The sequence below is a fragment of the Aptenodytes patagonicus genome, chromosome W (genome assembly GCF_965638725.1).
Source record: "Aptenodytes patagonicus chromosome W, bAptPat1.pri.cur, whole genome shotgun sequence".
Taxonomy (NCBI): Eukaryota; Metazoa; Chordata; class Aves; order Sphenisciformes; family Spheniscidae; genus Aptenodytes; species Aptenodytes patagonicus.
Window position 1 is genome coordinate 13,972,464 of NC_134981.1, and position 12,776 is coordinate 13,985,239.

At 45.2% G+C, this 12,776-nt stretch overlaps 1 protein-coding gene across 1 annotated transcript in view; it reads left to right on the forward strand.

Annotated features, from left to right (window-relative positions):
* The window catches only part of LOC143171878 (polyadenylate-binding protein-interacting protein 1-like), a 30,260-nt gene that overhangs the window by 16,545 nt on the left and 939 nt on the right, over window positions 1–12,776 (forward strand). The window contains exons 7-10 of the mRNA XM_076361012.1: window positions 1,762–1,868; window positions 7,580–7,697; window positions 7,832–7,886; window positions 11,085–11,178. Coding sequence (XP_076217127.1) covers window positions 1,762–1,868; window positions 7,580–7,697; window positions 7,832–7,886; window positions 11,085–11,178 — 374 coding nt within the window. The remainder of the gene's footprint in view (window positions 1–1,761; window positions 1,869–7,579; window positions 7,698–7,831; window positions 7,887–11,084; window positions 11,179–12,776) is intronic.

Genomic DNA, 12,776 nt, shown 5'->3' on the forward strand with positions numbered 1-12,776 from the left:
TTCAGACTCTTCTATCTTAAATTTCAATTCTGGGAGCTTCTTTTGATATGGTGAATAGGGAAGAGAGGTTTTACATCTTCCAATTTAAACCCTTCAAATGAAGTTTGGATGTTTAAGCAGGTTGCTTCATAGCAAGTGTGAGGTTGTGTTCAACTAGCGTTTTCACTCCTGCGGTCGATCCTTATGTTGAAAGTGCTTCCCTGAGGCAAGGCCCACTGAAGGACCTTTCAAAAAGACAGTACACAAATCAGCAGCACTGGAAAGCTTCCCATGTTTTCTGATTGTTCTCCAAGGAGATGGAGGGCTCACTATTTCTGTGAATATTCACAGAAATATTTATTTGGCGTCAGTGTCCATTCCAGAATAAAAGACAGTTTTGTGGGGCTTTTTGGTTTTGGGTGGTGGTGGGTGTTTGGGTTTTTGTTTTGTGGGGTTTTTTGTTTTTTTGTGGGTTTTTTTTTATGCAAGTGTTTTCTGATGTCTCAAAGTAGCTACAGATACACTCCAACATTTGTAGATAGACTGGGCTATACCTCATGAAACCTTGGTTTCACTACTGAAGCAATAATTGTCTCCTGTTGTCCTTTCCATTTAATATAGTGATAGATACAGGTTTTTCACCTGTTTGCTTTGCAATATATTTATTTTTAATTAAACTTTCTTGGTGCTGTTATCTAATTACCTAGGATCAAGGCAGGACCGCAGTAGAAAACTGGGAATGTGAAACAAGTGCTGACCAAGATGCTTGCTTTTAGCTTTGCATTTTATTCCTTTGTATCATCAGATGCCATTCCAAGCATTTTTGGATCATGTAATATTTATGCTGAGTAGATCAGGAATTGCTATGAACTTAGACCATAGTGGCAAACTAATTTTTCCCAGTTTAACTCTTACCTCCTGCTGTGCAATTATTGGGCAATGAAGTATCTATTCTTAACAGAAAAGGCTTTCATCCACAGCAGTTCTAGACTGCTGCTAAAGCACTCTCAGCAGCAGCTTCAGTCTCGTGGATTTTATGTATTAAAACTCAGGCTGGCTTGGCCAGATAATTTTTGGCTCCTCTTGTATATACCCAGATGAAATTCTCTGGCATGTCTGATGCTAGGTATGTTGACTGAAGTCTTTCTAAAGCTTACTAACCTATTGTTATTCTCGGGTAAGGATGGCATCATCTGCAAAAATATGGTCTCTTTTTTTCATAGCATGTACTTAAAGCAATTAAGATCTGACAAATGCTGTTAGTCCTTTCAAACAGGATTCAGAATGTTGCAATATTTCTGTGTCGACGTGACCCGAGTAACAGTATGGTCAAATACAATCTCCGTGTCCCACTGATGTGCAACTTCAGAAAGATGAAGAAGTGTAATGATTTTTCACAAGAAATCACTGCAATATTAAAAAAAAAAAGTTACATGTATGCATTTTGTTGTAATGTGACTGTTTCACAGTGTAAATTGCTGGAGAGTTGTTTCAAAATCATGTTTCAAGACTGAAAGGAGGGAAGTGGCTGTGAACTTCTAGGCAACATAAACATTGGACATAGAGTTACCATACTGTCTGTAGTCTAAAATAAACTATTTGCAAGGTCTATTAATCTGTTTAGCAAAAAGATGTAGGAGATTGGGACCTTCAACCCTCAGGTAGTTGCACAATGCATCTAAATGTTACGGATTGTTACAGAATCTCCTCTGTTGAGAGTTTCTTAAAGTTTTATAACTTGCTTTAAAAAAACCCAAAAAATTACTAATCCCTTGTCTTTAGTTGACAGGCTCAGTTTTAGAAGATGCCTGGAAAGAAAAAGGAAAGAATGATATGGAGGAAATGATTCAGAGAATTGAAAATATTGTGTTGGATGCGAACTGTAGCAGGTGAGAAGATAAATTTATGTGCAGTGTTTTGTTTTTATATTAAACAGAACACCTTAAAAATCTTCAAGAATAATGAACGTGTCCAAAATGTTACCTTAAAAACTTTCATTTACAAAAAGTAAGGTGATATTTGGGTCACTTCCCATGTAACAAAAAGTAATTTTCATTTTTTGGGGGTGTGTGTTTCATTTCTGGGGTGTTTTTTTTGTTTTTTATCTCTTACTAGACATGCATGTTCCACTTAATGGGATGATGGTGGTTTCTTGTTTTTTAAACCTTTAGGTGTTAAAATCTCCCTTAAGTGCTTTAGGCTCTAAAAGCATGTATAAATACAAAAATACAATAGTGGCGATATCTCATAGTTTATACTCTTAAATCTGAATTTAACAGCATTAAATATAGTATACAAATCACTATAAATGTAAGGGCAAAATGGAATATGCGGGTTTTTTTTGGTTTTTCTTTTTTTTTCTGGAGAACATACCTTTTTGGCAGGTTCTTACTACAGGCTGGAAAAGAATGAGTGGTTGGCTGATGTATTCTGCTTCTCAATTTGCAATCAACTGCATGCATGAGGTTATCTTATTCTGCTATGTTTCATCCTCAGCTTCTTGCAAACTTACTAACAACCTATAGAGGGTTCAGACATTGTGACCTGATCTCTTGCCATATAGAGGGGAGGACAGCAGGTAGCTGGTAGCATCTATGGGTTGTGATTTAGCTGCCTCCCAGGGAAGATGAGGAAAATCTTGCTTCAGGAACCAGAGAAAATAAATAGCACAAGCCCGAGGCTTCAAAAACACAGAAGCATGAACTTCTTTTAATAGAGGAAACAACTGAAGATTTTAATATTTTTTTTTTCCTTGATGAGATTCACTGAACTTTTCTCCATGGACTTGCTTAAAAGAAGAAAACAATTTCTCTTATTTTAGGGATTAAATGGGTGGTGGCATCTAATGTATTGGAGACGTTGAAATTCTGTAGTCAACAGTGAAAAGTAATGTGATTTAGAGAGCTAAAGTTAGGAGCATAAATTAGATGATTAAAATACAATTTGAAGATCACCCCCTGTTTTCCCCAGTACTATCCTTTTATAAGAAAAGGATTTGTTCCTCAACTTGTGCTGTAGGTTTGGTATCTTGATTTAAAAACTATAGCAATTTCTATTTCATATGGACTCCTTACTTCACCACAGAAGAAGTGGAGAGAGTGAGTGTCTCATAATTGAGAGGGACACATAAAGCATCTAGACTTAGAAAAAAATCATTGAGGTTGGAAAAGACCTCTAAGATCATCGAGTCCAACCGTCAACCCAACGCCACCACCCACTAAACCATGTCCCTAAGTGCCTCATCTACTCGTCTTTTAAATACCTCCAGGGATGGTGACTCCACCACTTCCCTGGGCAGCCTGTTCCAATGTTTCACCACTCTTTCAGTAAAGAAATTTTTCCTTACATCCAATCTAAACCTCCCCTGGCGCAACTTGAGGCCATTTCCTCTCGTCCTATTGCTTGTTACTTGGGAGAAGAGACCGACACCCAGGTAGTACACCCTCCTTTCAGGTAGTTGTAGAGAGCAATGAGGTCTCCCCTCAGCCTCCTTTTCTCCAGGCTAAACAACCCCAGTTCCCTCAGCCGCTCCTCATAAGACTTGTTCTCCAGACCCCTCACCAGCCTCGTTGCCCTTCTCTGGACACGCTCCAGCACCTCAACATCCTTCTTGTAGTGAGGGGCCCAAAACTGAACACAGTATTCGAGGTGCGGCCTCACCAGTGCCGAGTACAGGGGCACAATCACTTCCCTACTCCTGCTGGCCACACTATTTCTGATACAGGCCAGGATGCCATTGGCCTTCTTGGCCGCCTGGGCACAGAGCTGGCTCATATTCAGCCGGCTGTCGACCAACACCCCCAGGTCCTTTTCTGCCAGGCAGCTTTCCAGCCACTCTTCCCCAAGCCTGTAGCGCTGCATTGGGGTTGTTGTGGCCCAAGTGCAGGACCCGGCACTTGGCCTTGTTGAATCTCATACAATTGGCCTGGGCCCATCGATCCAGCCTGTCCAGGTCCCTCTGCAGAGCCTTCCTACCCTCGAGCAGATCAACACTCCCGCCCAACTTGGTGTCATCTGCACACTTACTGAGGGTGCACTCGATCCCCTCATCCAGATCATTGATAAAGATATTGAACAAGACTGGCCCCAAAACTGAGCCCTGGGGAACACCGCTCGTGACCGGCTGCCAACTGGATGTAACTCCATTCACCACAACTCTCTGGGCCCGGCCGTCCAGCCAGTTTTTGACCCAGCGCAGAGTCCACCTGTCTAAGCCGTGAGCCACCAGCTTCTCTAGGAGAATGCTGTGGGAGACAGTGTCAAAGGCCTTGCTGAAGTCCAGGTAGACCACATCCACAGCCTTTCCCTCGTCCACTAGGCGGGTCACCTGGTCATAGAAGGAGATCAGGTTGGTCAAGCAGGACCTGCCTCTCGTGAATCCGTGCTGGCTGGGCCAGATCCCCTGGTTGTCCCGCTCATGCCTTGTGAGCGCCCTCAAGATGAACCGCTCCATAATCTTCCCCGGCACCGAGGTCAGGCTGACAGGCCTGAGTTCCCCGGATCCTCCTTCCGGCCCTTCTTGTAGATGGGCATCACATTGGCAAGCCTCCAGTCGTCCGGGACCTCCCCCGTTAACCAGGACTGCTGATAAATGATGGAGAGTGGCTTGGCGAGCACCTCCGCCAGCTCCCTCAGCACTCTCGGGTGGATCCCATCTGGCCCCATAGACTTGTGAGCGTCCAGGTGGCATAGCAGGTCATTGACTGCTTCCTCTTGGATTATGGGGGGTTCATCCTGCTCGCCATCCCTGTCTTCCAGCTCGGGGGGCCGAGTACCCTGAGGATAACTGGTCTGCCTGTTAAAGACTGAGGCAAAGAAGGCATTGAGTACCTCAGCCTTTTCCTCATCCTCAGTGCCAATGTTCCCACCCGCATCCAATAAGGGATGGAGATTCTCCTTGGCTCTCTCCTTGTCATTAATATATTTGTAAAAACTTTTTTTGTTGTCTTTAACAACAGCGGCCAGATTGCGTTCTAGCTGGGCTTTTGCCTTTCTCATTTCCTCTCTGCATGACCTAACGAGATCCCTGTACTCTTCTTGAGTCGCCTGCCCCTTCTTCCACAAGTGGTAAACTCTCCTTTTTTTTTCCTGAGTCCCAGCAAGAGCTCCCTGTTCAGCCAGGCCGGTCGTCTTCCCTGCCCATTCTTCTTACGGCACATGGGGACAGCCTGCTCCTGCGCCTTTAAGACTTCCTTCTTGAAGAATGTCCAGCCTTCCTGGACCCCTTTGCCCTTCAGGACTGTCTCCCAAGGGACTCTCTCAACCAGCGTCCTGAACAGGCCAAAGTCCACCCTCCAGAAGTCCATGGTTGCGGTTTTGCTGCCCCCCCTCCTTACTTCACCGAGAATGGAGAATTCTATCATTTCATGGTCGCTAAGCCCAAGACAGCCTCCGACCACCACATCTCCCACCAGTCCTTCTCTGTTTGTAAACAGCAGGTCAAGAGAGGCACCTCCCCTGGTAGGCTCACTTACCAGCTGTGTCAGGAAGTTGTCTTCCACACACTCCAGGAACTTCCTAGACTGCTTCCTCTCTGCCGTGTTGTATTTCCAGCAGATGTCCAGGAAGTTGAAGTCCCCCACGAGAACAAGGGCTAGCGATTGGGAGACTTCTGCCAGCCGCTTGTAGAATGCTTCATCCGCCTCTTCATCCTGGTTGGGTGGCCTATAACAGACTCCCAGCAGGATATCTGCCTCGTTGGCCTTCCCCCTCATCCTTACCCATAAACACTCGACCTTATCATCATCACAATCGTTGAGCTCTAGACAATCAAAACACTCCCTAACATACAGGGCCACCCCACCGCCTCTCCTTCCTCGCCTGTCCCTTCTGAAGAGTCTATAGCCATCCATTGCAGCACTCCAGTCATGAGAGTCACCCCACCATGTTTCTGTGACGGCGACTAAGTCATATCTCTCCCGCTGCACAATGGCTTCCAGCTCCTCCTGTTTGCCGCCCATGCTGCGTGCATTGGTGTAGATGCACTTGAGCTGGGCTATTGATTTCACCCCCGGCATTGGCACGCCACCCCTAGGCTCATCTCTAGTGAGCCTGGTTTTACCCCCTTCCCCCTTCAAACCTAGTTTAAAGCCCTCTCAATGAGCCCTGCCAATTCATGAACCATGATCCTCTTCCCCCTGTGAGACAGCTGAACTCCATCTGTCGCCAGCAGGCCCAGTGCCGTGTAAACCTCCCCATGATCAAAAAAGCCAAAATTCCTCCGATGGCACCAGCCCCTGAGCCACGTGTTGATCAGGTGTGTTTTCCTGTTCCTTTCAGTATTCTTTCCTGCCACTGTAGGGATAGAGGAAAACACTACCTGTGCTCCTGATCCTTCAACCAGTCGCCCCAGCGCCCTGAAGTCCCTTTTGATCGCTTCTGGACTTCTCTCTGCAACCTCATCACTGCCAGCCTGTATAACCAATAGCGGGTAGTAGTCAGAAGGCCGTACCAGACCAGGGAGTTTCCTAGTAATGTCTCTGACCTGGGCCCCAGGGAGGCAGCAGACTTCCCTGTGGGATAGGTCCGGTCAGCATACAGGGCCTTCTGTTCCCCTCAGAAGGGAATCGCCTATGACAATTACCCTCCTTTTTTTCTTAGCAGAGGCAGCCATAATGCACGGGGCTGACTGCCTCACCCTAGGCAACCCCCTGGATGGACCTTCATCTACATCCTCATTTGCCTGGCCCTCAAGTTCCAGGGCCCCATATCTGTTGTGTAAGGGCAACTGGGAAGGTGAGGGAGGCCAGGCAGGGCATCGCCTGGCACCCCGAGCAGGGACCTGTTTCCATTCCCCCCCATCACTTAGGTCCCCTCCTTCTGCCTGGTGGCAAGAAGGCAGGGGATCCTCTGCTTCTTGTGGAGCCTTCATCTGCTGCCTTTGCCTCAGGGATGGTAGGGTATGGCTCCACCAATCTATCTCCCTCTCACACTCCCTGATACTCCTTACCCTTTCCACTTCCTCCTTCAGCTCTGCCACCAGACTGAGCAGATCATCCACCTGGTCACACCACACACAGGTGGTGTCTCTGCTGCCCTCCAGTACAACTGACAGGCTCAGGCACTCCCTGCAGCCAGAGACCTGGACAGCTGTATGCTTGTGTGAGGGTTCCATCTGGGTCACCACATTCCTTCTGGCGATGGCTTTCGGCCGAGTGGAAACCATAGCTGGTCCTCTTCTCGGAAGCCGACGACTACTAGTTGAGTTGGCCTCTAGAGCCAGGAGGGGGACTGCGCCCTGCCCGCTCGCCTTCCCTGCACGCCCTGCCTGCGCAAACTGACGCGCCACGTCCTGTTTGCCTGCCCTGTTCGTCGCGCTCCCTGGGGGCTGCTCTTGTATGTGAGGGGGTTTGGCCGCTGTCCCTCTTGTCCCCGCTCACGCTGAGTCAGAGCTGCCGCTCGTCAGGAGCTCCCTCCTCCGGCTCGGGGAGGAAAACTTGCAGGAAAAAAACCAAACCACTCAATTATCTGCAGACTGGACCAAATTTTGTCCTTTTTGGAGCTTTTTTTGAGATTTGGCTATCTAGTATATGCAAGATATAGCCCAATTATTGCTTAGCACAAAACATTCTAACTTTTGTGGTGCTTCTGTTTATTTCAGAGATGTGAAACACATGCTTCTGAAACTAGTAGAACTACGATCAAGTAACTGGGGTAGAGTTCATGGAACTTCTCCACATACAGAAGCTACCCCTGAAAACGACCCAAACTATTTTATGGTAAGAATGTACTGACACTTCAGTTCCTCAATTTAATGTGAATTTAACTTGATTCATAGACAATCACATTGCTGAAAGCTACTAACAGCTGTTTCTCTGAACACATATAACTTACTGTATAACTTTATTCTTAGAATGAACCAACATTTTACACTTCTGATGGTGTTCCTTTCACTGCAGCAGATCCAGGTACGTCACAAGCTTAGTTATACCTGTCTTCTCAATCTTCTTTAAAAAGTTGTAATTAAGTACGTAAAAAGTTGTTCTTAAAAACATCTGAAACTCGTACAACTTAAAAGACAAAATTATGTTTGAATTCCTGAATTTGTGTAACACGTGCCTTATTCTGTATTAAAAGAAGGTAAATGTTTGAAATAGAGAATGTGCATTTGAATACATATAGTTGAGAAGAATTTGTGTCGTAGTCCTCAGCACTTGGTCTCTCCAGGAAGCCAGAAATCTTCAAGTCTTCTTTTGTTTGTCCATTTTTAGTAGCAAAAGGGTTTGTTTCTTCCTTGGTTTCTTTGTTTTCTATAATCTGAGCGCAACATGGTATGACATCATTTGAGGTAAAGATATCTGTGACTACCTTTACAGTTAGTAAGTTATCTCTGGGAAGATAGGTATCATTCTTAGAGGTTGATTTATGTCCTGAGAAAACACTGTAGCAGGATGTCGTGGTTTAACCTCAGCTGGCAACTAAGCACCACGCAGCCGCTCGCTCACTCCCCCCCGGTGGGATGGGGGAGAGAATCGGAAGGGTAAAAGTGAGAAAACTCATGGGTTGAGATAAAGGCAGTTTAATAGGTAAAGCAAAAGCCACACACGCAAGCAAAGCAAAACAAGGAATTCATTCACTACTTCCCATGGGCAGGCAGGTGTTCAGCCATCTCCAGGAAAGCAGGGCTCCATCACGCGTAACGGTTACTTGGGAAGACAAACGCCATCACTCCAAACGTCCCCCCCTTCCTTCTTCTTCCCCCAGCTTTATATACTGAGCATGACGTCACATGGTATGGAATGTCCCTTTGGCCAGTTTCGGTCAGCTGTCCTGGCTGTGCCCCCTCCCAGCTTCTTGTGCACCTCCAGCCTGTTCAGTCAGTAGAGCATGGGAAGCTGAAAAGTCCTTGACTAGTGTAAACACTACCTAGCAACAACTAAAACATCGGTGTGTTATCAACATTGTTCTCACCCTAAATCCAAAACACAGCACTGTACCAGCTACTAGGAAGGAAATTAACTCTATCCCTGCTGAAACCAGGACAGTATCCACCCCTTATTCTATACCATCTACGTCATGCTCAAGTCCCATATTTTCCAGTGCAACCTCATTAACCACCCACCCCGCTTTCCATCCTTTGATATAACACACAGATATCATTCCCTTAGTCTATGGACCACCCTTGTGGAATGTCTGTAAAATGTCCAGAAATGTCCATGAAATATCCATTGAGTTCATTTAGTCCGTGACTTTGGGCTCCATCTGTGATGGTGGTCACTCAGGACAGGAGAGGTGGTGTGTTGCGTGGAGTTACTGGGTACCAAAGCCAGCTCAGGTCAGGTCACTGCTGCACTTGCACTGCTTCTTGTAAGGCTTGTCCTCCACTTGTTCGGGTGGTTCCTGCTATAGTAATTCCTATAACACGCAACTCAAATAATGGGTTACAACAATTTAAAGGTATTTCCATTACAATCTCCACCCCTGGTCCCTTTGGGCCAGGTTATAGGGTTTAACATTGCAATGAACTCCTCCCCTTGCTCCTAGCCTGGCTAGCAACAAGGGGTTTCTGCTATAGTAATTCCTATAACATGCAACTCAAATCATGGGTTACAACAATTTAAAGGTGTTTCCATTACAATCTCCACCCCTGGTCCCTTCAGATCAAACCATAGGGTTTAACATTGCAATAAACTCCTCCCCTTGCCCCTGCTCTGGCTTGGACTTATCCACAGACTGCAGTCCCTTAGGGTAGTACCTGCTCCAAGTGGAGCCTTATCTATGAGCCACAGTCTCTCCAGGGGTACGCCTGCTGCGGCATAGACTTATCCACAGTCACTTTGAGATGCACCTGTTCCAGCACGGCCTTCTCCATGGGCCACAATGTCTTCAGAGATATACCTGCTCCAGCGTGGCCTTACTCGCAGCCACAGTCACTTCAGAAGTAAACCTGCTGTAGCACAAACGTAACCGCGGCCACAGACGCTTCGAGATGTACCTGCTCTGGCATGGGCTTATCCACGGCCACAGACGCTTTGGGGTGTCCTGCTCCCGCATGGACTCATCCACAGGTCACAGTCCCTTCGACTCGAGTTCACACTGGATTTCCAGCCTGTCCAGTACAGCAGCACAGAAACAGCAGGGATGCCCTGGCCATCTGCCAGCCCAGGCACATCGCCATTGCGTTATCAAAATGTTCCCAGGCACAGCAGAATACGATGATAAGCAGTACAGCAGTACAGCAAGCAGTGAAAGCAAAAAACAACCACTAACGAGCATTGGACTCTAATATACAGTAAGGCAAGCAAGCCCCATGGCAAGCACAGGAGCCTGCCAATTAATAGCTAAACAGCTATAACAGGTATAAATTCGATCTAGCACATTCCAATCAAAACCTGTCATTATCTCGAACCCTTCGAGCCCCACGTTGGGCGCCAGAAAGGACTGTCGTGGTTTAACCTCAGCCGGCAACTAAGCACCACGCAGCCGCTCGCTCACTCCCCCCCGGTGGGATGGGGGAGAGAATCGGAAGGGTAAAAGTGAGAAAACTCATGGGTTGAGATAAAGGCAGTTTAATAGGTAAAGCAAAAGCCACACACGCAAGCAAAGCAAAACAAGGAATTCATTCACTACTTCCCATGGGCAGGCAGGTGTTCAGCCATCTCCAGGAAAGCAGGGCTCCATCACGCGTAACGGTTACTTGGGAAGACAAACGCCATCACTCCAAACGTCCCCCCCTTCCTTCTTCTTCCCCCAGCTTTATATACTGAGCATGACGTCACATGGTATGGAATGTCCCTTTGGCCAGTTTCGGTCAGCTGTCCTGGCTGTGCCCCCTCCCAGCTTCTTGTGCACCTCCAGCCTGTTCAGTCAGTAGAGCATGGGAAGCTGAAAAGTCCTTGACTAGTGTAAACACTACCTAGCAACAACTAAAACATCGGTGTGTTATCAACATTGTTCTCACCCTAAATCCAAAACACAGCACTGTACCAGCTACTAGGAAGGAAATTAACTCTATCCCTGCTGAAACCAGGACACAGGAGTTTTTCTATAATATGTTTCATGCTGTTTATGGTTTCATTAAATAGGCTATTTTCAAACTGTATAGATGTATGTTAATTTAGAGGACTAGTCTTATATATTACTTGGTCTCATTTTTACTATGCCAGATTACCAAGAAAAATACCAAGAGCTGCTTGAAAGAGAGGATTTGTTTCCAGATTATGAAGAAAATGGAACAGATTTATCAGGACCTGGAGATCAGTATGTTTTCTTTTTGAGTGGTAGTGTTTTGTTTTGTTTTTTTAACACTAGTTATTTTTACTGCAGACTTAGGAATCCAATCTTGACAAAACTGAAACTAAATATTATTTAGCACTACAATGGAAGTTATGTATTTGTTCAGGTGTAAGTTGGTTTGTAATCACACAAGTTTGAAACAAATTTTAATTGCCCTACTCAGTTGGATAAATGTAAATTTCAGATATTTTTGCACATGTACAAACATACTCTCTTCTGCATTTTAAAAAAATAAATTTGCAAGCAAAATGAAGCACCAGACCTTCAAGTGTTAGTAGTGAGACAACCTGAATTCGACTGATGCGCATACCACGTCCTAGCTAGAGATAATTACAAAATTTTCAGTGTCTTTCAAAGGGAGGAGGAGGTTGTTAAGTTTCTCTCCTCAGGATAAGTAGTATTCCCTCAATTAAATGGCTATTCAGTATTCCTGTAGAACAAGAAAAGCAACCTAATGGCAAAAGGGGAAGCAATAGATGGTAATATAGTCTGACTTTGACACCGGTTTATAAGAATTTGATAGGAAACCAGTAAAAGAAATACAGTCTAAAATAAATTGCTCTGGGCTTTGTACTCATCTGGTTGAAGGAGGACTTTCAGATCATGATTTGATACCCAAAACCACTTTCAGTGTTGTGTTTATGTGCAATAAGAGTGCTGGTCTGGATCGATATTTTTGTTAGTAAATTAGAAAACTTCTAGATGGCACCTAGTTGAGGGGAGTTGCAGGAACTTTGGAAGATAAATTAGAGATGTCATCAGAAATCAACAAGCTCATACTGTGGGGAAAAAACTACCCTCGTGAACTGCTGTGCTTAGAACAAATTAAATGCAAAATGGAGACAGAGCAGTTAAACACAGCAAATCTGAAGAGTGACATGTGGAAGACTGAGTCAACCTTCATGCAAGGTGACTGTGGAACCTTCTTGGTCTAAGCTTTTCTTAAGCCTTCAACAAATCTATCCTGATCCTCTGTCAGCTATTTCTCATGACTGACATCAGGGAGAAGGGTTCTATGTTGAGTTCCTTCTCAAGTCTACGCTCCTACAGGAAAGGAGGAACAAATAAAATAAATATGTAGACTGGTTCTTTAATGCTCAAGAAAAAATACTTTCCTTATTATACATTTCTGTGGCACTTACTGTGGTTTTGTGCAAAACACCATTTATGGCCTCCGTGCAGATGAGACATGCCGATTCCCTTGTTTGGAATTAAGGCACAGAAGATAATAAACTGGGCACCTGAAACTAATGCACACTTCTTGAGAGTCAATAGCTGCTGACTTTTTTTAAGGCTGTTTAGAATTATATACACTATCATGTTCAAGCTACAACTCTATTGTCCTAGTTTATGGTGATGAACGCTCCAGTTGGACCTGGAGAAAACAAGGAACATTCAAGTTACTTCCCAATAACTGTGAGGAGAAAGCAAGCTGTTAAGTGATCCCCATCACTTCCCAGCTTTATTTTGAAACTCTGTGGTAGTCTCCACTCTGTGCAATACTGATTATCATTAATGGGATCCAGTCTTTTCTCTGATCTAAATGAGACAGATCTTTTCTG